Below are 23,224 nucleotides of genomic sequence, written 5' to 3'. Positions count from 1 at the left end.
TGAACACCCCCCCTCCATGGTTTAGGTACTGCAGTGTCTCAGCCCTTACTCAGTCCGCAGGGACATTCTGGCATCCTTAGGGCTTCCTAATGGAGATCCAGCCTGTCTGGCCTCAAAGGAAGTCGCCACCTGCTACTCCTGGGTGGGAGGGCAGCTCTGCAAGGAACACGGCCTCAGTTCCTGGTCCTCTAAGCTTCTTCTCACGCCAAGGCCCCTCCACAGGCAATGTCTTCCCCCAAGAACCCCTCCTCCCCACGCCCTTCACCCCGTTAACACCTCCCGGTCCCTCAGCTCTTGACTCTTTGTAACTTCCTCACCAAAACCTTTCCTCAGCCCAACCTCACCTCTCCTTGGTGGCATTTCCTACAGCCGCCATTTGACCATTATTGCCTGATTAATACCTGTCTCCTCCACTAGACCAGAGACTTCTGAGGGCACGGGGGTGATATGCAGGTGTATCCAGGTGACTTATGCTGGACCAGGTATTAACCCTTTTGTTCTGGGATTGTCAGGAGGGAGTAGGGGGTCCCAGGGGGGCAGCAGCTAGTGACCAACTGGTAGGGAAATATTCTCACCCTGTGACCACCAGCTCAGCCTCTAACCTGACACATGGTCTGCTCCACAGCAGGTGCTCAGGGAAGATCTGCTGACTGCCCTCCCTCCCTGAGGTACCTTTAAGTGGATGATATGTCCCTTGGAGACAATGCCCATGTCTTTCAAGTCTTCCTCCTCCAGAAGAAGCAGTCGCTTTCCCGTAATGTTGTTCTCCTTAAACAAGCTTGCATATACGCTCATCTCCGCGGAAGAGTCACCTGAGGGAGGTGATTAGAAGGCAGACAAAAATTAGACTCAATCACATCCAAGCAAAGTTAACTCCATGAATTAAGAAGGTAAGTTATGCCACTTGCCTTTTCTGACGAGCTGCTGAACCCAAAAATACTGTGAAAGAGAGGACACAGAACGTTTTGAAGATTCATACATGGTCAGTGACGACATTGGTTAATAGTGGTTAAGTCACAGACTTAACAGTAAAACACATAGTTCTCAAAGGATTAATATAGCATCAATTCTTGGTTCATCCGCAAAGGTAAAAAAGATTTTCTTTTTATAGTTTTAAAACTTCCAGCTTGCAGATTGGAACTATCCCTCCCTTTGGGGGTTTCGGACACTTGAAGGACCACTGATTTTCCTCCTTATTTGAAAGATATTTAAAAATCCTCTCAAGAAGTTTCTTATTTATAATGACTTTTCCATTCATGTTTCAGTGGTCCCCTGGGGTGTTGAGGGAGGGTCACTGGTTTACCCAGGAATTGTATGAGTAATGGGGACCACAGAGCAGTGGACAGAAAAGTGCGTAGAACGTGTCCCCTGTTCTAGGCCTGGTCATGATGTCACGTTGTGGCCCAGGACAAGTTAAAGCATGGAGCCTCCTATACAGAATGAGGTTAGATCCAGTGACCTCAGTCCTTTAATTTCACTTGGCACGTGTTGACCATAGCCTCTCACATTCCCGGGGGGAAGGGAGACAGAATTGGGGGCCAGACCCAGGTCCAGTAATTCTCTGGGAAGCCCTTGACCCTGGAAATTTATTTAAATGGTTTGAAAACCACTCAACCTCAGAACAAAGTCTAAAAATAGCCATTAGAGCTCAGTGCCTTTTAAAACATTTCTTCAAATGAGATGGGCCAACTTTGCAGCTGGGGATAAAGGGATTCTGTCCAGGCCTGTGACTAAGGGAGATCCTAAATCCTCTTTCCTTGTTAAGCAGGGCTGGCAGGAAATGTAGAATCACCGGGGCTTAGGGAATGGGAAGGAGAGGCACCTGGTGTCAGCATCCCTACCCTGCAGAAGCTCATGCTGGAAGCAGCATTGCATCACCAGAACACCAGGGGCAGGAAGGGACGTGCCCAGGCCCAGAAGCCAGGCTGAGTTTGGTGAACCTTCCAAAGACCTTCCCAAAAGTTTCTAGTAGTGAGTTTCTACCTTGGGGTACCTGGTCTGTTTCCTGAGGTGTGGGCCTGCAAAGGCTACCATACAAGCTTTTTTTCCCCTCATTTAATGAAACCCTGAACTTATAAAATGGATCTGGACAGACATAAATCTCTGAGAATTCTTAAACCCATTTTTCACTAAGGAAACAGATATAAAGACACAAGAGGCTAAGTAGGATCGTTGCTCAGGGTCTCTACCCAGAGTGTAGGGTATAGGAAGGACATCCTTTGGACTTAAATAGTCTGTTCACATCCTCCCCCCAAAACATGGGGCTTCTCTGTCACCAGCTGTAGAGAATGTCTGGGACCTCATGTCCATTCTTTCTTGGGAAGGTCAGAGTAAAGACGGCAAAATGAACCTGTCACTTGCGAACAGGCTTAAGGCAGGAGGGAAATCCCAGTCTGGCCCTGCATTTACCAAATCTTTCCCTGCCGTGGTTCAAGTCCATCCCCAGTCTTTTAGGAAAATTTAAGATTAATTGTTTCTAAGTATGTTCATTTGGTATCCTGGATTCCCCCTTTAACTGGTGATTCATTATTGTATTCTGGAATACCTTTCAGAGCAAAGAGGGAGGTGGAATCCTCTTGTAAGATTTCAAGACATACTTGCTTTGCTCTTGAGGCCTGATTTTAAATCATTACTGCATTAAAAAAATAGAAAAACATGGCATTTGTCAACTTCTTCTTCTTAGACTTCCCTAAGGCCCAACCCCTCTAGCTGTGGACACATTTTGAGATACCTGCCCAGGTGAAACGAGGCATTACAGAAGCAGCTTACCACATCATCTTCCGTCCACGCACCAATCTCAAAGGAAGGCAGCAGCTGCATGGGGAATACGAATGAAACGGAAAAAAAAAAAAAAAAAAGGAATATTATCATTGTCTTTTTGGTTTATCCTCTCTTCTCACTATTTTACCTCTCAGCTGCTGCTCTGGCTTGGCTTCTCCTGCAGATTACCTTGAATGGAAAAATAATTTTCTCCACCTTAAGAGGACGTTCTCAGGGTTCCAAAGATGTTGCCGACAGAAGCCAGTCAAGTGTATCAAACTCTCAGCAACAATTCCTTGCACTGGGTGAGCTATTACAATGGGACCCTACACATCTTGGAATTTTCCTCCCTTGGTACTTGGCACATGGAGAGTAGTTGCACCTCCGGCAACAGGGCCTGGGCAGTCAAGGAGTTTCTGACATTTGTCAGATACCAGAGCCTTCTCTGCAATTCTGTCAACACAAGGATCATTTAATTATTAATGAAAATTCCAAAGCAACCTCTTGGTAACCAGATGTCTTATATACATATTCTTAGAGGGGAATTTCTAAGTGTTTAAATAATGTCTTACTTGCACTATATTCTTTAAATTAAATATTAGAAGGACAAGTGAAATCGGAACTGTCCTAAGAAACCCAGATTGTTGAGTTGCTGTAAAACTAAACTAATCTCCTTCCCTGGCAGGTGCAAAAAAACAGGAAAGATGACTTTGCAAGAGGACTTCTGCCTGCCCCATTTTCAGAGCCAGTGGGCTACTCACTTTGATATATGCTCTATGGCCAAAAACTAAATAATAAATACCTACATACTTGGAACAAAAAAATCTGCGTCTTGTGACTTGAATTAGTTTGCTATAGCCATTAGTTTTGACTAACTTAACTTGCAAGAATTGTTGGACTGCTAATGAGATAACATGGCAAAGTGTCTTTCAACTCCTGTTACAAATAGTATTTTTTTTGTGGAGGTGAGTTGGGAAAAAAGTTGGGTTTGGTTACTTTTACGATTAGTGTAAAAAAATCAGAGGGCAGGTGAGTTGGTCCTTCTAATCTCAGGTATTTAAAATCCACATGCCCAAAACCTTGCTAGGAAAGGCAAGCCCCTGCCTTCAAAGAGGTTTTAATTTAATCGGAGGTGAAATAGGTATAGATTATACCTTGGAGGAGTTCAAGACCGCCTTGATCTTGGTTTCCTCAGTGCAGCAGAGTGCCTGGCACACAATACCTGGTACAGTTTTGCTGAACAATTTGTTGAATGGGTAAATGGGAGGGTGCATTTGCCACGATGCTGTATTCTCTGGTATAGCGTTCAATGTCTATGGGTAGACCACGGAAAAGGGAGGACTCCATAGCCTAAGATGGAGGATGGAAGGCACAGTGACTTGAGCTGGCCCAGCAGAGCGAGAAGGGAGGTGACCCCTAGTGAGGAGAAGCAACAAGGCAAGACGCTGGAGGGGCGGGGGCGGAAGGGAGGATGGACACCGCACGTTTGCCTGACCGGAGCTCCAAGTGCAGTGTGCGCATGTCCGAGGAAAAAGGGGAAATGAGGCCGATTCCGGGGGGACGCAGGCAGAATTATTTAAAAACCCCACTAGCTACCATAGGTCTGAATGCACGGAGCTTGAGAAGCACAGATAAGTTGCAAGGGTGTAAATCGCTACTACTCTGTATGCACGCTGCTACCCCCACGCGCTTCGGTTCCCACAGGACTGTCCCTGCCTGACCGCCTCTGAAACACTTGGCGTTTTGTAGCCAAGTGCACTCACCTGCTTTAATAGTGCAGAAAGGAAAGTGACTTGAGAAATAGGATCTAAAAGTTAACTTGATCAAAGAAAATGCATGACAAGTTCTATTTCTTCACAGGCCAGCTGGAAAGAGCTGCAGAAACATGTCATTCCCTTTTCCCATCATGGAAACAAATGTGAAACAAGGAACTTTTTTGATTAGTTCAAGAAACAGCAGACTGCATTATAGAGATGTTTCCCCGAATCAAGGCAGGCTTTTTTAGGGAGTAAGGGTGTATGCAATGTTTGATTTGTATACAATTCCCAAATGTTGTGCTAAACAAAACTGAAAATTTCTTGAATAGAATAAAGGTGGAAAATGAAGCAACTAATCAAAACCAGCATCTTTGGTTTTCATGTCAGAAGGAGAGACGTGTCCTCTCGTGCTCTGAGGATGGCTCATCAAGATGACGAGAAGGGAGAGGTACTGGCTTCAGTCTGAGACTTGCTCTGGCGGGATTCTTGCACGATGCTTGCAAAGATCAGTCAGAGGATGGCTGGGGCCAGACACTGCTTCCAGACGGTTTGAATTGGGCAGGACAGGGGAAAAGAGTTAATGATCTCCAGCCACAGAGTGGCTTCCCATTCCCTTTCTGTTAGCTGTAGCAGTATATCTGCTGTAGGGTGAGTTCTAAGCCCTTCTCTCTCTCTTTGGGGATAAAAAAAAAAAAAAAACCCACCTCGTGACTGCCCCATCACTTTACAAATTCATTATTTGCACTCCAGTTGATTTCAGGAGAGAAGAGTTCACACTCATGGGAACGTGTGTGACAATGATTCCTTCAAAGGATGTTGGGAATCCGATCTAACAAAGCTCTGATATACACAGCAACACAGAACAAAGGAATTTACTGTCAAAACGTTTATTGCAAAATGTAGTCTTAAAACAAAGGAAAGCAAAGAAAAGTTCACATCAAAATGAAATGTATGACACCAACTTGGATTTCTGAATACATTGTGGACTTTGTGCTGGAATATCAAATTCCAGCGATGACGTCAATAACTGAGTAGTCTTACCACACAAAGTAAAATTTAATCTTCCATACAAACATGATACAAGATTTTGGCATAGGACTTGCTCAGAATAACATTGCCATAGAATAATTGAGAAAAACGTTTTGTTAAAAAAAAAACAAAACCAAGAATGTGATAATGCCATCTATTCAAAGCTCACACTCAAAGAATATAAATATTTTCTATTATTTAGTACAAAAATTTTAAAACAGTGCAAAAGCCATATGTGCAGTGTATTCTATCTGACATTAAGAGATATATTATTCTGCACACATACAAAATAATTAATGTAGGTGCTTGAAACTCTCGTTCTGAAGTAAATAATCACATGCCAGAAAGCTCCACACAGGCAATGGAGTGCAGACTAGCTTGGAGTCCGAGGAGACACAGCTAGTCCCCGTGTTCCTGCTGGATGCCCATTTCTCATCACAGAGAAGCTGTACCTAGAGCTGTCAGGCTACACTACCATCAAGAGGACAGAGCCATTCTTCTCCTGGCAATGCTTAGAATCTAAACAGGAAAACAGTCTTAGTCCAAAGCAGCAAAAGGTACCTGATTATAGAGAAATTGTGTCCTATTCTATATGTGATATGGTGAGAATCTGTTAGTTTCAAAAGGCAGCAACAAGTCTAGTGTATCAAAAAAAAAAAAAAATCAAGATTTAACTCAGAGTAAGTTTTAAAATTAGCTTTCATGAAATTCTTACCACTCCAAAGAAAACTCTGAAATATAAAGTTGTGTACATTGTAGTGTTGTGAGAAATCTTTTTAGAGCTCTCCCAAACCTTCCCCCCACTCTCAGTTCTTTGATTTTCAGAGATCAAGTCTGAGTTCCCCAGCTGGTGTGAAAGTCTAACCAATCTACTACATATTCAAAATCACTGGCTAAAAACTGCCCTCAACATTTCCAGAGCATCAAAAACAAGTGTGCTCTGTGCCTCTAACCTCTTTCCATTGGTTATTTATGTAAAATGATAAAATGTGATTTTGCTTTAAAAAAAAAAAAAAAAAGGCTGTTAAGAAACGAGTCCTTTTAAATTAACCTGGCCACTTTGCAGGACAATTTTTCTTTCAATGACATTTTTCTTGTGAGGATTTAAGATAAATGGCACAAATCTACAAAATTCAGATTGTGTAAGTAATTGTAATTCTGAAAAATGCACCTTTTGACTTGGATAGTTTTGTTTAGGGGAAAAAAATGAGATGTGGAATTCTAAAACTGCCAGGTTTAGCCAGTTTTCTCGGTGGAGGAAGGGACAACACAATGGGTATTTTGGATGGGATTCTTCATTGGATGGGATTCTTCATTGGGTGGGACTGGCCCTAGCATGCAGGATATTAGCATTTTAGGCACTGGGTACTAAATATACCCCGTCACCATGACAACCAAAAATACGCCCCAGCATCACCAAACACCATTCAGTGACAGCATTATCATGGATGAGAACTGCTAATAGGGTGTCATCCAATTCTACATGATCAACTTTATGAGTAAAGGGAAAAAGATGAAAGAGTAGTTATATTTCCCATTGTATGGCTCTGATAATATTACCACATTTGAGAGTTTCAGTTCTCATTCTAAATCTTCAGATTTCTGTTTCTTTAACTATTCTCTTTATAAATGAACATTTTTGTAAGTCAAGTAACTAGAAATAAATCCAACACCAGTAAATAAATCCAACATCAGTTTCAAAAACTGACCCGACAAGTGAATTAGAAGCTGCACAGTTAACATCATCATTAGGAATTCTGCATATTGCTAATAAATATTTCTTGTTAAAATTAATAAGGCTAATAATAGAGTTGAAAGTTTTCTAAATCATCTTCACAGGTAGAGTGAGACCACTTTAAGATTCTGTTTATATGATTCAGATTCCAGGGATGTTCAAAACCCTAGAAAGACACTGATTTGGAACAGGAAGTAAAATAACCAGTGCCATTAATTCTCTATAGCCCAATTCTAGGTGGAGAACATTTCAGGCTTATCACCGAGGTTATCAATTCTGCTGTATTGGAAATCTCTGCAGTGTCTAGGTGGTAGAGTATTGAGCTGTGACCATCTCTGGAATATTGGTGAGGAAAACGGCAGCCTGACTGAAGGCAAACCCAGGGCTGGCTTATCACCCTTCTCTTTCTGCCATATTTAGTTGCTTTTACTGGTGCACCAAAACCTTATCGCAATAGATTGAATTATAAGTTTTGATATAATGTGAATTAATGTAAAATTCTTAAAAATGTCAGTCTGCATTTCACATGTTCTAAATTTACTGCTGATTATCCTCCAATGAGAGGCAAAGTTTATATTCTTACATAAGGTGCGCAGATCCCAAAATCAGCCCGATAGAGACTGTGTATCAGTGAGGCCTCTCCTGACCATGCTTGAAAGTCCGCAGCACTCCCCTATGTGCCTCATCCTCCTTCCCTGCTTCATATTCCAGCGTGCGCTTATCAAATGTTTCCTGTACAGTCCATTTGTTTTGTTTATTGTCGATCTCAGCTTGCTAGCATTAAGCTCCAATGGTGCAAAGGTTTTCATCTGGCTATTCCCTAGGATGGTACTCAGCACAGAGGAGGGGCTCAATGAATACTGGCAAGATGAATGACTTTGCCTTTGCCTGGGAAGATGTGCCAACAGGGTTTAAACTACCCAGTCTTTGGCGCCCTCCTTCAGATCACATGGCCACAGAGCCCCAGGGCATGCTGGGAAGTCCAGCGCTGAGTAGCATCCCTTCTGCTCCGCTCCAAGGTCTGTTTGACTGGCTCGGCCTGAATCAGGGAGGACTTCTCTGTGTCTGAGCACAGACAGGATGCCTATTTATGTCTGCACCTGTTTGTCACCAGCTCTATACTGTGGTGTGTATCTGTTTCTATGCACAGACATAGTGTGTCAGAAGGAGTAAGTGGGGACTCCATCTTCTAGGGGAAACGTTTACCTCTTCTTTCTGGGTTTGCCTGCTCTGGGGGTGGTAGCAGGGCCGGCAGACGCCTCAGACCAGGCAAACCTTGCCACGTGCACGGTCTTCAAAGAGTGACAGAGTAGATCTGCTTGCATAGCTTACGTTCTGAAGGTGTTCTCCTTTATCTTTCCTGAAGGCAATTCACTTCAACTTTCATCTCATCCTACTCAACAAATATCACTTGAAGTTGATGGTTTCGTTTTCCAGCTTATGGAAACAACTTATTTTCCAGTGTCTTTCAGCGGCATAGTCAACAGTAGCGAACATTAACGGACCGCTTACCGCGAGCCCGGTACTGAGTTAAGTGCTTTACCCGTATCATTTCATTGAATCCTCCCACCAACCCTCTGAAGTGGATACTATCATCATTCCCATGTTAAGATGAGCAAACAGACACACAACCTACATAATCTGCCCAAGACTGCACAGCAATTCTGAATCACGGTCTGGCTCCAGATCCTTCTCTCCATCACTATTCTATACAGACTGGTCTACATTTCACACCCAGAACATCTTATTGGGTATTTTTCTTCAAATAAAGCTGGCACAGCATACTGATCATTTTGTGATATTTTTCCCGCTCTTAACAGGGATTAGAAGCATGTCATGCGTCAAATTCCAAGAGGCTTTGGAATTGGAAATAGTATTAGATAATATTTAATTTCTTAAATCTTCTGTAAAAAGAACTACCAAAGTCAAACGAACTGCTTTCTAACTGAGGTTGAAAAAAAGTCTTTGTTCTTTTGCCTTTCTGTATATGTATATAGCTACAAATATTTTTGTAGTTAAAAAAAAAGTGTTTTATAGTTTAAACAAGCTTTGACAAATATGTGAAAACATTCTGAGAATCTCTCTCTGGCTAGCTAGGTTTTCAGAGCAGCACCTACACTGACTTCTGTTTAACAGCAGCATGGCTGAGTCAGGGTTAAAAAAAAAAAGACAACTCTAGAAGACCAGATCTGATAGAAAAAGGACCCTTCATTCTGCACTTTTGCCTAAGTAAGGATAGCTTATCTTTGCTATTCTTTTCATAATATTTAGTTCCCTCTTTAAAATATCTATTCATGTATTTAAAACGCAGGATTTTCATGCAGAGCCCTCTGGAAAACAAACACGCATACCCTCTTCCTGCCCCTGCCCCGTGTTAATACTCACACTGCCTGGAGGTATCCCTTTAGAGCATATCCTCCTCTTTGTATGAAGTATAAGCTCAGCCTTAGATGACAGTGTGTGAAGGAGCTTCAAGGGCGAGCACCGGTGTAAACGCCTGCAGCATCTGCTGCTGGTATCAAATTAGAATATTTCTCCTGTAAACGTATTATTGAGAACATCTCTCGGGTTTTACTTTTAGTAGTTGTGCTATTATCTATTAAAAAGTCTCAGCACTTAGGTATTTCTGAAGAAGTATTTGTTATAACCTCCTTTCATCTCATTTTTTTATTGCTGGATTTCTGTAGTCACTATCACAATTATTTCTGACAGGACGGTGTATTGCCATAAGAAGAAAAAATGTAGTACATTTATAAGAAAATCAAGTGTCAAAGAAGAATTAGGAGTTCAGTGCTTGTTCAAAATGTAAGTTTTTTTAAGCAATTGAATAAATGAAATGAAATCAAATCAAATGCTAACTATAAAGTATTCATTTAAAAAAAGCCAGAATGTCATTAGTTAAAAAAATACTATATTGCATATAGAATCACAAATTTCTATAATCAGGTACCACATTTGCTGATTCATTAAATAGACCCTTTTGGCTTAATTCCCCTCCTCCCCCATTTTTCTGTAAGCAAAAACAAATCAAAAGTAAAATCGTAAAGAAATGACTGTCATATAAATGTGATTGGCCTAAAAATGCAGTGCTTGGTTCTCTACCTCCCTACTGGCTTTTTGTACAGATTGAGATAACAAGTTTCTTTTGTTTTCCCAAACGTATTCAATTTTCTTACTTCGCTTTCTGCTTTCATTCACTATTATTATCCATGTCATTATCCTCCTCATCACCATCATCATCATCGTCATCATCGTCACCTTCTGACAAGTCAAAATCACAGAACCCCAGGGCCATGTTGACTTTCTTCCCCTTTCTCTTAGATGTGGTTTTGGAAGAATTCTGCTTGGCTTGCATGTTTATCTGCATCCCAGAATGCAGCACAGCTCCTGCTTTGTTCATTGAGAAGATATCCCCAAAGCCCATCAGCATCATGGCCTGCAGACTTTGGTTCATGCCATGGCCCTCCCCGTTACTTGCTGCTGTGATCTGACATGACATCTCTGCACTGTTTGACTCCTCTGTCTTAGATTCAAAGTAAGACTCCTCAGACATTCTTGCAGCAAGAGGCAAGAGAAGCTATCACGAGGGAAGAAAGGACAGAAGTAAAAAGAGAAATTAGGACCAATTTAAATAAAGGAAACAGATAACACAAAATTAGTGGGTGCTGCACAGAAGGTAAATGATTAGTGAAATAAATGAATGTAGGGAATTATGTGAGAATTTATATAGTGGCAGGTTTGGTTCCAGCGTGTTTACCATCATTTATAAATGACAGAGTAAATCACCACCAAAAGTTTGCACCGCAGCAAGCCACATTTCAAATAGGAAGGAAGTCATATGTTTCAAGCCCTCATTTTGCTTAAAACAAAGTAGTTTTTAGAATTTCTCTTATTTTTTTTCCCAATTTCACTTTCATATGGAAACATTTAGTTAACTATTACATTAAAAAAGAAATTAAGTAGAGATTAAAAAGCGAGAAAAAAAAAATCAAGAAACCTTGTACCAACGAAGAAAAGCTTAGAGGAAGCATGGGAACAATTCAGCAGTCAATACAGTTCTGGGGAAATTTGGGTCATTATTAGCTGCCTTTTCAGCTAGATCAAGTATTCGACTATAAACTAAAAATGAGTCTAGAATTCACTTGTCTCCATCTATTATTTATTACAGCCAGATATGATACAATACTAGTTATTCAGTTTATGAAATAATTCACTTGTGAACAAATACTAGATTGTCTCTAAGATTTAAATTATAAATAAGTATGGAAGTACATCTGCAAATGGAGAGGAAAGGAAACTAGTATTAATTTAGACCGCTACCTTCGTTTGTATTCTCTACAAGTTTCCTTCTTTTAGCAGAATTTTTTTTCCCTAGGGATTCTCCTTCTCATAGCAGAGACGGACATTTATTTTCAATCTTACATAATTACTTTACACAGCCAACCTATTCCCATAAATGTTGTCCATACACATTTCAGGGGTAAAACTGTTTGGGTCTTAAAGTGTTCCTGCCTCTTCTTTTAAGAAATAAGCAAATGACGGCTTATATTTTTGATGTTGTTTAAATAAGTGTAAATTTATGATAAACAATGTACAAATAGTATAACTCTGGGATGACCTTTCCATTCTGGGTGTAAAGGTACTTTTAGGGCCAATTTCTTAATTTTTAAATTAAAGTTTGATTCAAGTTTTTTTGTTTTTTAAACTATCTTAACTCCATTAGGAAAAAAACCTCTGCAGTTACACATTCAATAAGAACTTCACAGAATTCAGATAAAAAGTACCAGTTACGTGGGAGAAAAATATTGCTTTAGATCTTTAACTCTGGAAACAGGCTATTATTTTCCTTGCAGTCAAATTTCCCAGCCCCTCAGATTTGTTTCCTATTCCTGGATGCTCTCAGGGATCTCTTTGTTGCTTATCTATTTTATTATTTCATGGGTCCTTCCTCACATTATGTTAAGATGACAATGAATGCCTCACAAATGAGCTTTTGCTTTTAAAAGAAATAAAATTTCTACATCAAGCTACAACAATCATTAAAAAATAAACATTGGTTCATATTTGTGTATGGAGAATTTATCTTCCCAAATAGCTTTTACTAATGTTTTCATTTCAAGAAAGGAAAGTGTCCTTTCTCAAAATAAATCCAATAATATAATTTTTTATAAAGTTACTTAAACTTTTATAATTATGATGAGGCTACCTACAGAAAACCTTAGTCTCCAGCCATTTCCTTTTAAAAATGTTTATTTTATCCATCTCTCAGAAGCCTCATTTAAAGTCACCTAGAAACTGATGTGAGGATAAAAGAAAACACCTACTTATAAAATACGTGAGCACAAACTTTCTTTCCTTCAGAAATACCAGCTCTAAGCAGAAGAGCTGTGAAAAGCAAGTGCTGTCTAGAAAGAAAACTTAGGCTTCATAAGTAAAAAAAGGAAGGCAATCTCATTGAGGTCGTGCTGCATGCTGTCCATTGTTAGCTGGGAGCCCTCGGAGTGGTTCCTTTACAGAAAGTTTTCTGCAGTTACAACGCAAGCGTACAACCTCCTGTGCACTCAGAGGTTTTCATTATTTATTATACAACTGTTTTACTAGTAGCAATAATGTGTGCAAGGCAGGCCATAATTTCTTAGCAAAACTAATGCCAGTAAACCAAAGAAAGGTTTTAAAGCATACTCTAATGGGTAGTTTAAAGTTTTTTTTTCTTACAATGCTACATTTAGAAAGAGTCAAGCCGTGCAGTGCTTTACAGCTTAAGATTTCAGTGTATTTTAAAACACCCTACAACTCTCAGACTTCACAAGATGGCTATATTTTTGCCTCTCATCAGCTCTGGGAGAAGGAATGTTCCCTTGCAGATCCTTAGGCTTTCTGAATCTGCCTGTTGGTACCAATTCAACCACAACTGGAAACTTCCCTGGACTTCCTTCTTGAGAGCCAAGTTAAATTCACTGGACTTATAAAATGGGTACCATCTTAATATCCCATGGCAGTCTTCTGCATAGCAATTCAGTTCTTACTCTGGGATTCCCTGGATAATCAAAGTCATTTTTGAAAAAGTTAAATCTGATAATAAACATTTAACTTCACTGTAGCTTTCATTTTGGGATATCAGCTTCCTTCTCTGCATACATTTAAAAAGGAGGCAAACCATTTTATTCTTTAGACACTGGAAAATACTTTGTAGCTGGGTTTTGGCTGCTTAATGGAGATTAAGACTTTTAAAAATAGGAAAGTCTTTTGAAGATGACAAAGTGAAATGCATTGAAGTATTCTGGGGGTAAAGCTGCCACGGCAACAATCAAAAATGAATTTAAAATACGTAACAAGTGTACTTTTAATCTTACTATTACTTGTGATCTTAAAGTGGACAAATATTGCCCATTAAAAACCCTGAACAAAACCCGCAATGATAAATTTATACTTAATTCCCAAAATGATGTCATTTAAAATAGGGAAGATTGCTGGAATTTGACTAGATTTTAATATATCATATCAACATATAAGCTCAAGGTAAGTGTATAAATAGCAAAACCCTTAAAAAGCCATTTTTATCTTACTCCAAATACAAGAGTTGGAAAAAAAAACAAAACAAAACAAGTTATTTCCTAGGTGTAGTAAGTACTGGACGCTTATCCTGAGAGATGTCTTTTTCCAATCTTTCGCGGCCCATGCTCATGACCCTAAACTGAGTAAGGGATATTGACGCTATTTACAGGTCATGAAGTTAGCTCTCTTTTAGAAGGAAAACTCAGAGAAGTTCTGACACATCAACGTCTCCCTAAGACAGCTGGCTGCCTTGGTGTAACGTTCATTAATTACTGAGGGACTCTAAAGAGTTAATCAGCCTCGAGGCACATGTTCTAGGGATCTAACAGATGGTGTGAAAATACACTGAATTTTATTTTTGTGCCTCTAACATACAAACACACTGACAGAATAACAGTTCTCAGGGAAAGAGCCAGAAATAGGATAAGCACTTCTTCTAAATTCCTGGCGTTTTGTTAATTGAAGAGAGAGATGAGCGCTACTTGCGTTATCAATGCAGCCCCTTACTGCGCAGGCGCAGCCAGGAGGTTTGGGGAGGTGGGGGGGGGGGTGCCATGCTGCCATGCTCAGCCAGGCTCCTCGGTAGGGGTCACTCACCGGGGTGTTGGACTGCTCCGTTAGCTTTTGCTCCCACATCTTTAGACGTCTCTCTCGTTCTTTGAGCTCCTGCTCTTTAAAGCTGAGGTCACGTTCGAGTTTCTTCAGCCTCTCAAGAGTTGCTTCAATTTCGCACCTGCACAGGGAGAACTGGGTTAAGTCTCAGCTTTGCTCAAGAGTTACTCCACGCTCGGGGGTCCACCGGAATGCTTGGTCAAAGGAAAAGGCGAACACTTGTGCTCTGAAACCAAACAGTAAACTAGCAGGGAAGAAGCGATCGTTCATAGCCTTCAAAATCAACAGGTAGTTTCTAGCTTGGAAACAAGCTCGGAACATTTCCACCAAGCAGGGAATAACCACTGGCTGAAGCCTACACTTCGGAGCTGTGTCCTGGCTTAGCCATTTAATTAATGCTTACAGTCCTCTACCTCTATTAGTATTACCGCATCTTATTCTCATTACAGCCCCAAGAAACAGGTACTAATCTCACATGGAGAGAGATGGGAAAATGACACTTGGTTACGTGGTCACCATCACACTAGTAAATTTACATTAGCCTATTTCCTGGCTGAGTAACTCAAGCAACCAGCTGATTAACCTCAGGTTCCTCAGTTGTCTGGGGCGGTGGTTATCCTATATCAGGGCTCAACAACTTGCCTGATCCACCTGATCCTAATAATTACCTGGGCAGCCTATTAAACGAACAACACACACAACAAAACAGATTTCTAGGATCCTTCCTCAGAGCTCAGGATCAGTAGGGCTGGCTGGGGCCTAGGGATTTCCATTAATTTATAAAAGACCCAGGTCATTTTTATGATCAGGCGAGTGTGGGAAATCCTGGGCCAGAAGAACTCTAAGGTTCCTTCTAACTCTAACAATTTTAAAAGCAAGTTAGTTCCCTCCTTAGTCTCTATGGGCCGACCAACCTCACCACTTGGAACAGTAATGTCCGGTGATAGGAACCTGTCCTTTATAGAAACTGAAACTGGTAAGATGGCTCAGTACAAGTTTTTTCCTCCTTCAGGGCTGTCATCATGCTTAGGTCTAAATTTATGCTCTGAAAGTTGGAAGTTCTTTCCCTTGAGTTTCGGAAGAGCCTGTGAGAAAAGCAATGATAAGGAGAGATAGAGAAAGAAGGGGGGCGGGGGGAGGGGAGGAGAGAAGAGGGGGCAGAGGAGGGAGGGAGAGAGGGCTGGAGAAGGCACACAGAGAGCAGGATGCAGGAGAAGGAAGGGACTGGGGATAGGACACAGGTGGAGATCAGCTGCTGAGCCAGTAGCTGCTTCCAGGTGCCCTGGGGACACATCTGCACGTCAGACTGCAATTCTGGTGGACACCTTGACAGCAGAAGGTGGAAGCCCCCACATCTAAGTTAATGAACCTGTGTAACTGAAACCTGCCTTTTCACATTCAGGGAAAACCAGAGTAAGTGGACAGCCTATCCCCAATGCCCTTGTAGATGAGAGAGAAATAAATGAAAACAAAAAAGTCCTAGGTATTGACTGGCAAAACCCAACTCAGGGAACAGCTTACTGAGAGGGTTCTGGATTTGGGCCCCACGCTTTCCTTTGTCGGCTGCTGGCAAAGGACTTCAGAGCAAGGGAAGGAGTACAGTAAGCGTAAAAGCTGTCAACCCTCTGTCCCTTTTATCGGTGCCATATGAAAATTATAAAACCATTTAAGTCTAGTCACGTAAGAGTCCCTCGAGAAAGGCAGTAAATCTGCAGTCTCAAAATTATGACCGTACCATAAAATCTCAATTTTATCCCTGATATTTCAGACAGCAACTTTATGCCCATTCATAAATAAGGTTGTTTTATTTTTCAAAGGGAGGACTGAAGGATAAAAACGCAGTGTGGAAAACCTTAGGTTAAACTTTGGTAACAGAGCCAACTTCAGTAAGTGAGGGTGAGAAGAGGGGGCAGCAGAGCTGGGCAGACTCGAGGGGTGTGGTCAGTGGCCAGGGCTGCTGCCTACGCCCAGTCCCGGCTCTTCCAGTCCCGGCTCTCCCAGTCCCAGGTCTCCCATTCCCAGGTCTCCCAGTCCCGGCTCTCCCAGTCCCAGGTCTCCCAGTCCCAGGTCTCCCATTCCCAGGTCTCCCAGTCCCGGCTCTCCCAGTCCCAGGTCTCCCAGTCCCAGGTCTCCCAGTCCCGGCTCTCCCAGTCCCAGGTCTCCCAGTCCCAGCTCTCCGGCCTGGGACACTGAGCTCACTGATGTTCTTTCTGATCACAGTAAGTGGCCAACACATTCGATTTCACTTGTCATTTAAGCCAAGAATTCATCTCAAGTTCCAGCTCTGGGAGCCCACTCTGATTTGAGCCCTACTGGAAAACAGATCAACAGTTAAGTAAGCTGAGATCTGGGACACAGGAAAACAAACACTGGCTGAGTAAATATGCTTCCTTGGTCCGTCCCCTCAGGGCCAGCTCCCCAGCACAGCTCCCCCAGATGCCCCAGGATCCTGACAGCAGGGTTCAAGGTCTTATGCCCTGAGAGATGTAACCCCAACCCGGGGGGCAGCACACAGACAGCTGCTCCCCTTGCTGGTCCCTGTTTTTCTTCATGCATTGTTTTGCATCAAGTGTGTTTGGCTGCTGCACTTACATAAATTTCCTTTTCTAAAAATATGGTTTAAGTGTTTTAGTTGCTGAAAATCACAGTTTTTCTCTTAAACCATATCCACCTAAGGTTGACTTCAACTAGTATCAATTTTCCATACGTCAAAAACAGGGAAGGAGCTATAATTACGTTCTTTTATTAGACAGAAACTTGCTTTGAAATAAAAGATCAATTTGTATAAACAGCTATATGATATATAGTACATGAGAAATAGATCATATATGTATTAAAGTTAGTGTTATGTATTAAATAATTTGTGACAAAAATCTAAATTGCAAAGATTAATTTTTCTTAATCTCTCTTTTTATTTTAATGGAGGTACTGGGGATGGAACCCAGGACCTCGTGCATGCTAAGCGCCTGCTCTACCACTGAGCTGTACCCTCCCCCGTTTTTGGTTTTTAAGAAGGCGCGCCACAGTGAGAGCATTCTGATCACCAAGGAAGAACACAACCAAAAAAGTGTTTTGCCAAGAGACAGAGACCTGATTGCTCCATCAAAGCAGCACAGAGCTCACTCAGTGCAGATAACTGCAGGTCTGCAGGCAATCACAAGAGGTGGTGAGAACTGAGAACGTGACCATGACGACGATGCATTTTCTGCTCTTAATGCTCATTGCCACTATTGCTAATAAGTCAATAGGAGGAGAAACGAGCTGAATGTGATGAACAGGGAAAGGTCTGCCACGAAATTTCTTTCTTATCATTTATTAGGTCAAAGGAAAGGACATAGTTTTTGTGGTTTTTAATAAGCTAGTTATAAAAAGAATTTTCAGAATATTCAGTAAGACTAGAAGATCCATCTGATCTCTGTGTAGAAGAAGCTCTACAAGCAAACAAGCTTTTGCCAGAAACACCCAAACAGGACTGGAGTCTGCCTTCACTGAGACTCTAACTTCCCAGCCCACTTTGGAACCTTGGTGCATGGTTTCCGACACCAGACACACGTTGGGGTTGGGGGAGAGAGAGGAGTAGTCTGATTGTGTTGCCCTTTGAAACATCCAGATGACCCGACAGAACATTTCCCTCTTCTTGGCACTTGGCATAGTGAGTGGAATGGCTATTCTGCCTTAATCATAACCTAAAAGCATCATGTCCTGTAAGATTTCTCTTTGCTAAAAGGGAACCTAGTTGGGTGAACACTGCAGGCTACCTGGGTGGACAGCACGATGCTGGCCACTCGTCCCGGGACAGCACTGCAGACAGAGTGTGCGCCACACACAGCTGGCCTGTGGGGCCGGAGCTGGGGCTCCAGCCCGGGCTCTGTCTTATGTGGTGTGAGTGCTGGGCAGGTTATCCAACCTGTCCAGGTCTCGATTTTGCACCTGTGATGTAAATTAGGGTTGCTATGTGGATACAAAAGATAATCCACATGAAGAACAAGCATCTGAGTTAAGAATGTAATAAATGACAGCTGTGTTCACTACTGTTACTCTGGCTAATATGATTATTCCTCGCGTTTTTAACCAATTGCCAAGTTCACTTAAAACAGCTCTGCTGCTTCTCAAACTGTGGTTTACTGGTTCAGGTAAAGATAGCTAGTCTCTCTCCAGCTCTCAGGATTAACTAGTTCCTGAAGGAGAACCAAAGGGGAAGCTCCCTAGGGAACTGTTTACCTTTTACTAAAGTACTTTAATGTATCACCAACTTTATTCCTCTCATCTTTTCAGCTGGAAGCATTTAAAAAAATATAAATTTGTTATTCAATGAATCCAGGTCTACTGTAGAAAATGAAGACATACACATAGAAAATTCTCCCATAATTTCATTACGCAATGATAACACTGATCTTTTTATACTTTCTCTGTGTACACACACACATATATACACACATAAACGTGTTTATTTTAGAATAAATGGAATATTCTAAACATACTGGACTGTAGCCTCTATTTTTAAATCATTTATCAGATTTTTCTTATCATGAATGGCTCCATACTATTTTGTATATGGAGATACTATAATGTTTTCAAATCATAAAAACCACAGGAAACCCAAAATCTTTTATTTCACTTGATGCCCATTTCCAGTTTTACAGTTCTAAATGATGCTGTGATAAACAAATGCATACATACACATCCTTGCATAGCCCTCCCATTTATGTTCTTAGGATAAAATGACAGTGACAACTGGTCTCCACAGTCACACTGTCTTCCAGAAAGGTAGTATGTTCGCAGCAGCAAAGTATGAGGAAGTTTATAAACTTTGGTAACATAATTTTTTGCCAGTCTGATGAATAAATTATGCTCCCTTTCACTTGATTGCTAAGTGAGGTGGGATATTTTTCGTATGTTTATTGGTCACGTGATTTCCCCTTACTGAAATGCCATTTCAGGCCCTTTAGTATGATATTTTAATTGGAATGTTATTTTAAAGACAGAAACTCTATCACGGTGGTTCTCAGAGTGTGATCTGGGGACCCACAAGAGGTTCCCAAAGGATTTGCAAGGTTAAACCAGGTTTCAGAAGAACAGGAAGACGTGATTTGCCTTTTCCACTCTCATTCTCTCCTAAGTATACAGATTTCCCAGAAGCTTCACGATCTGTGATAGCACCACAGGCTGAGGGCAGAGGCAGGACTTACCACTGTTTTTCAGATGAACCAGTAAATACATATTTAAATATTTTCTCAGCTCTAATTTTGAATGTGGTAAATACTGACAGATGTAACCCATTTAAACTAAAGCCCTTTGGCGTCCTCAATAATGTTTCAGAGTGTCATGGAGTCCAGAGACCAAAAACTCTTAGAACTCCTGACCTATCGCATTGGGAGAAACGCTGTAACAGTCTGGCATTTGTCTTGGAAATTTATTTACGGTGGATAGTGCTTTGGGCCTTATGGAGGGTTTACATTTTTATATAGAAAACTTACCAACGTGCCCCGTAGGTTCTGATTTTGCTGACATACTTTGGACCTGCTAGCTCATGGGTATTAATAGTAGTATAAAATTCCTGCTAATCCTTTGGCTAACAGATCAAACAGCGGTTCCTCAGGGAATCCTTTGGTTAAATCCTCAGACTAGATTAGATTTCACGGTTACATACTCTCAGAGGTCCAGTCTTCCCTCTGTCGTTTCTTATCAAAATAGTGATGAAACAGTTATTTGTATATTTGTACTGAGTCATCTAAGGCTGGACGCCCCACATGCACTGGGACTGTTCTGCTCACCACCACAGCCCCGTACCTAGAGGACACCTTTCCCCAGCAGAGGCTTAACCAATTCTGAGTGAATGAATGTACAAAGCATCTCTGTCAAAGCAAACAAATTAACTTACGTATTTACGTTCTCTAGTGTAACTTTGTATTTACGTTCTCTAGTGTAACTTTGTGATGTCTTTTTTTTTTTTTTTTACTTTTTTTTAATTTTATTTGTTGCAATGTTATGTCAATTTCTGGTGCACAGCACAATGCTTCAGTCCTACATGAACATACATATATTCGTTTTCATATTCTTTTTCACCATAAATTACTACAAGATATTGAATATAGTTCCCTGTGCTATACAGCATGAACTTGTTGTTTATGTGGTATCTTTTAATACTATTACCACCATGGTATTTCCTTCCCCATAAAATATAGTCAATGATTGAGCAACTTCTTTGGTCAAGACATGCTCTAGATGCTGTCGTCACAGAGATGAGCAATAGAGGTGATCTGACTCTCTCACATTTGACCCAGTGGGACACACATTAAACAACAAACTGCAGAATTACTTTTTTTTTCCATCTTGCGGGGGGAGGTAAACTAGGCTTATTTATTTTTAGAGGAGGTACTAGGGATTGAACCCAGGACCTCGTGCATGCTAAGCATGCACTCTACCACTTCAGCTATAACCTCTCTGACAGAATTACTTCTTAATTTCAATGGCAGTAGAAGCTATGAAGGAGATGCTCTCAACGGACATAAAGTGGAACCTCATCTGGTCTGGGATCAGGAAACACCTCCTTGAAGAAGTACTTTTTTCAGTTGCTATCTGAACAACAAGGAGCAGCTAAGCTGGGTGTGGGCATCCAGGTGGCGTATCGCTGAAACAAGAATGAATGCGTTGGCAAGGACTCCGAATGAGGGAGAAGCATGCGTCTGTTGAGGGAGCGAAGGCAGAAATTAAGGGGCAGAGCGATCCTCTTCAGATGACGCCAGAGCACAGAGGGTAGCGCGAATCTTAAGTATTTTGGCCTTTGTCCTAGAGTAATGGGAGCCTCTTCTACAGATTTGAAAGGGGAGTGATCTGATTAGATACAGTAGGAAACAAATATTACTTACATGTTTTGCTTTGTTAATTATTTCAGCCCAGAACAAATACCTAGACTTAAGCACACAGTATTACTTTTGAATCACTAAATAAAAATTCATTTAATTCACTGTTCTTAGAGATTTCCAAAGAAAAAAAAAATCAAGAAGGCTATTGTAAGACACCAATCAAAGTCCAAAGAAATGTGTAATCACAGGAGTAAACGAGTCCGTTTTTTAAGTGCATGCAGTACTCATTTGGCATCGGCAGGTGGCGTCAAGCGTTATGTTCCTACCACAGCTATCAGCTGCAGAGACGAGTTACTTGAATCTCTGCTGAGTCAAGGAGGAATAATGTTAGCTCCCAAACATGCTATTTATATTCGTGCATCATGTGACCAGGTTCAGATGTCTCACCCGGGGTTACTTCTTCCACACACACAATACAATTTTCTCATTACTATGTTTGTTTACACTTTACAAAATTTAATAGGACTTTTAACACCAGAAGTTTCCTTTTAAAAGTGTTTTTACAGTCTCCCTACCTCTTCCACCAACAGATGCAGTGCTCTGCAAATTTCCAGGCAGACAGTATTTTTTATTCTCCCTGGACAGAGGCCAAAGTTTCCTAACACGGAGTGTGCACAGAGAAATGTCTGGTAACTCTCTTTTGTCTCAGAAGATATGGTTTCAATATTCTTTCCAAATACTTAGACACGTGATAAGGCAGCAAGTTTAGAGGGGCACTCTGCTTACATACGAGATGGAGGGCCTATCAGCACTGGAAAAGATTTCGACACACAAAACACATCAAAAAGCCCTTAGTTTCTAAGAAATCAGGACTGTCCTCAAGTTCTCAGGTTCTCTTCCTGGCTGAAATCAGTCATGGTTCCTAAAAGCCAGAGGCTGTGACTCAGGTGCGAGGCCACCTACCTCCACTCTGCCTTGTTGTGCAGGAATGAGTTACACTGGTTAGGAAGGTTAATGTCGTTTGACATGGACTCCAGAATTGAAATGATTTGCTTGAAAGATGGCCGTTTCTGAAGAAGAAAAAAAATAAATAATCACCTTCTGCGGCTTAAGAAAGTAGATCTTTAAGAGAAAATCCACAAGCAAAGTAATAAGCTCAAGTCACCATACCAATGGAAAAGATGATGGAATGTCCTGATTTAGTTATTTCACAGCTGTCAGACTGCTCAGGTTTAGGGAACCATACTTATTTTTAATCAATTATCCACAAGAATAGACTCAGACATCATTTTTCTATCATGTGGCCTCAGGTTGGAATGATGACAGTATTTTTCCAGGTAAGGAAAGTACTAACTAGTTCTCTTTTTGGGGTATGATTAAGGGCTCCCAAAAGAAAAAAGTTAAGTCTTTAAAAATTTACATGGTAAGGCAAGTATTGTAAATGTTAACGGCAGAGTCTGAGTGATAAGTGTACCTACAGGTATCACCTATAGTGCTCACTGTAAAATTCTTTGCCCTTTTCCATATGCTTGAAAATGTTTATAATAAAATGTTGGGGGAAGATCTATTTACCAATCTATCAGAACTAATAAAATTTCCTACACCAGGTGCTCAGAGAAAAATCCCCCAATTTCATAGCCACCAACATAGTTCTCAATGTTTATTTCACATTATAACTAGCTTTGGTGCTGGGAAACTCTCAGGTACAGTTTACTAGAAATGGAAGAGGCAGTGCTTAAGTGTGTTTCTTTAGTTAGCAGAAACTACACTAGTCTCTCTCTCGACTCTAGTCCAGGTTGAGACAAAAGCTTAAAACAAAAAACGAGAAAGACAATAAAAGGATGATGCACATTCTCTCTTCATCATGCCCCATAATTATACCATTTCTGAACAAATTACACTCGCAGCAATTAAAACATGCATTTTAATTTAGGAGCACAAAAATAAGAAGGAATGCTGAGGTAGCTTGC

The 23,224-nt window shown here is 41.1% G+C and overlaps 1 protein-coding gene and 2 long non-coding RNA genes across 15 annotated transcripts in view; 2 read left to right on the top strand and 1 right to left on the bottom strand.

Moving 5' to 3' along the window:
• LOC141577712 (uncharacterized) overlaps positions 1-766 on the top strand; it is a 79,849-nt gene extending 79,083 nt beyond the window's left edge. For 7 of the 10 annotated variants that reach the window (XR_012507030.1, XR_012507026.1, XR_012507031.1 and 4 more), the window contains one exon: positions 626-764. This is a non-coding gene — a long non-coding RNA (uncharacterized LOC141577712). Of the gene's footprint in view, positions 1-417; positions 483-625 lie in introns of all 10 variants that reach the window. The other 3 variants (XR_012507032.1, XR_012507033.1, XR_012507035.1) reach the window with 3 other exon arrangements.
• MAP3K20 (mitogen-activated protein kinase kinase kinase 20) overlaps positions 1-23,224 on the bottom strand; it is a 156,566-nt gene that overhangs the window by 33,016 nt on the left and 100,326 nt on the right. For 3 of the 4 annotated variants that reach the window (XM_074363894.1, XM_074363895.1, XM_074363896.1), the window contains exons 10-14: positions 22,218-22,324; positions 14,434-14,569; positions 2,770-2,814; positions 909-939; positions 673-812 (exon numbers count right to left, since the gene is read on the bottom strand). In XM_074363894.1, coding sequence (XP_074219995.1) covers positions 673-812; positions 909-939; positions 2,770-2,814; positions 14,434-14,569; positions 22,218-22,324 — 459 coding nt within the window. Of the gene's footprint in view, positions 1-672; positions 813-908; positions 940-2,769; positions 2,815-5,665; positions 10,859-14,433; positions 14,570-22,217; positions 22,325-23,224 lie in introns of those variants that run through there. The other variant, XM_074363897.1, reaches the window with a different exon arrangement.
• On the top strand, positions 755-5,258 carry LOC141577713 (uncharacterized). Its single transcript, XR_012507038.1, has 3 exons — positions 755-890; positions 2,945-3,065; positions 3,446-5,258. It is a non-coding gene; the product is annotated as an uncharacterized LOC141577713 (long non-coding RNA).

The sequence above is a fragment of the Camelus bactrianus genome, chromosome 5 (assembly GCF_048773025.1).
Source record: "Camelus bactrianus isolate YW-2024 breed Bactrian camel chromosome 5, ASM4877302v1, whole genome shotgun sequence".
Taxonomy (NCBI): Eukaryota; Metazoa; Chordata; class Mammalia; order Artiodactyla; family Camelidae; genus Camelus; species Camelus bactrianus.
Note: the sequence above shows the minus strand (reverse complement) of the source record. Positions and strands in the feature narration are given on the sequence as shown.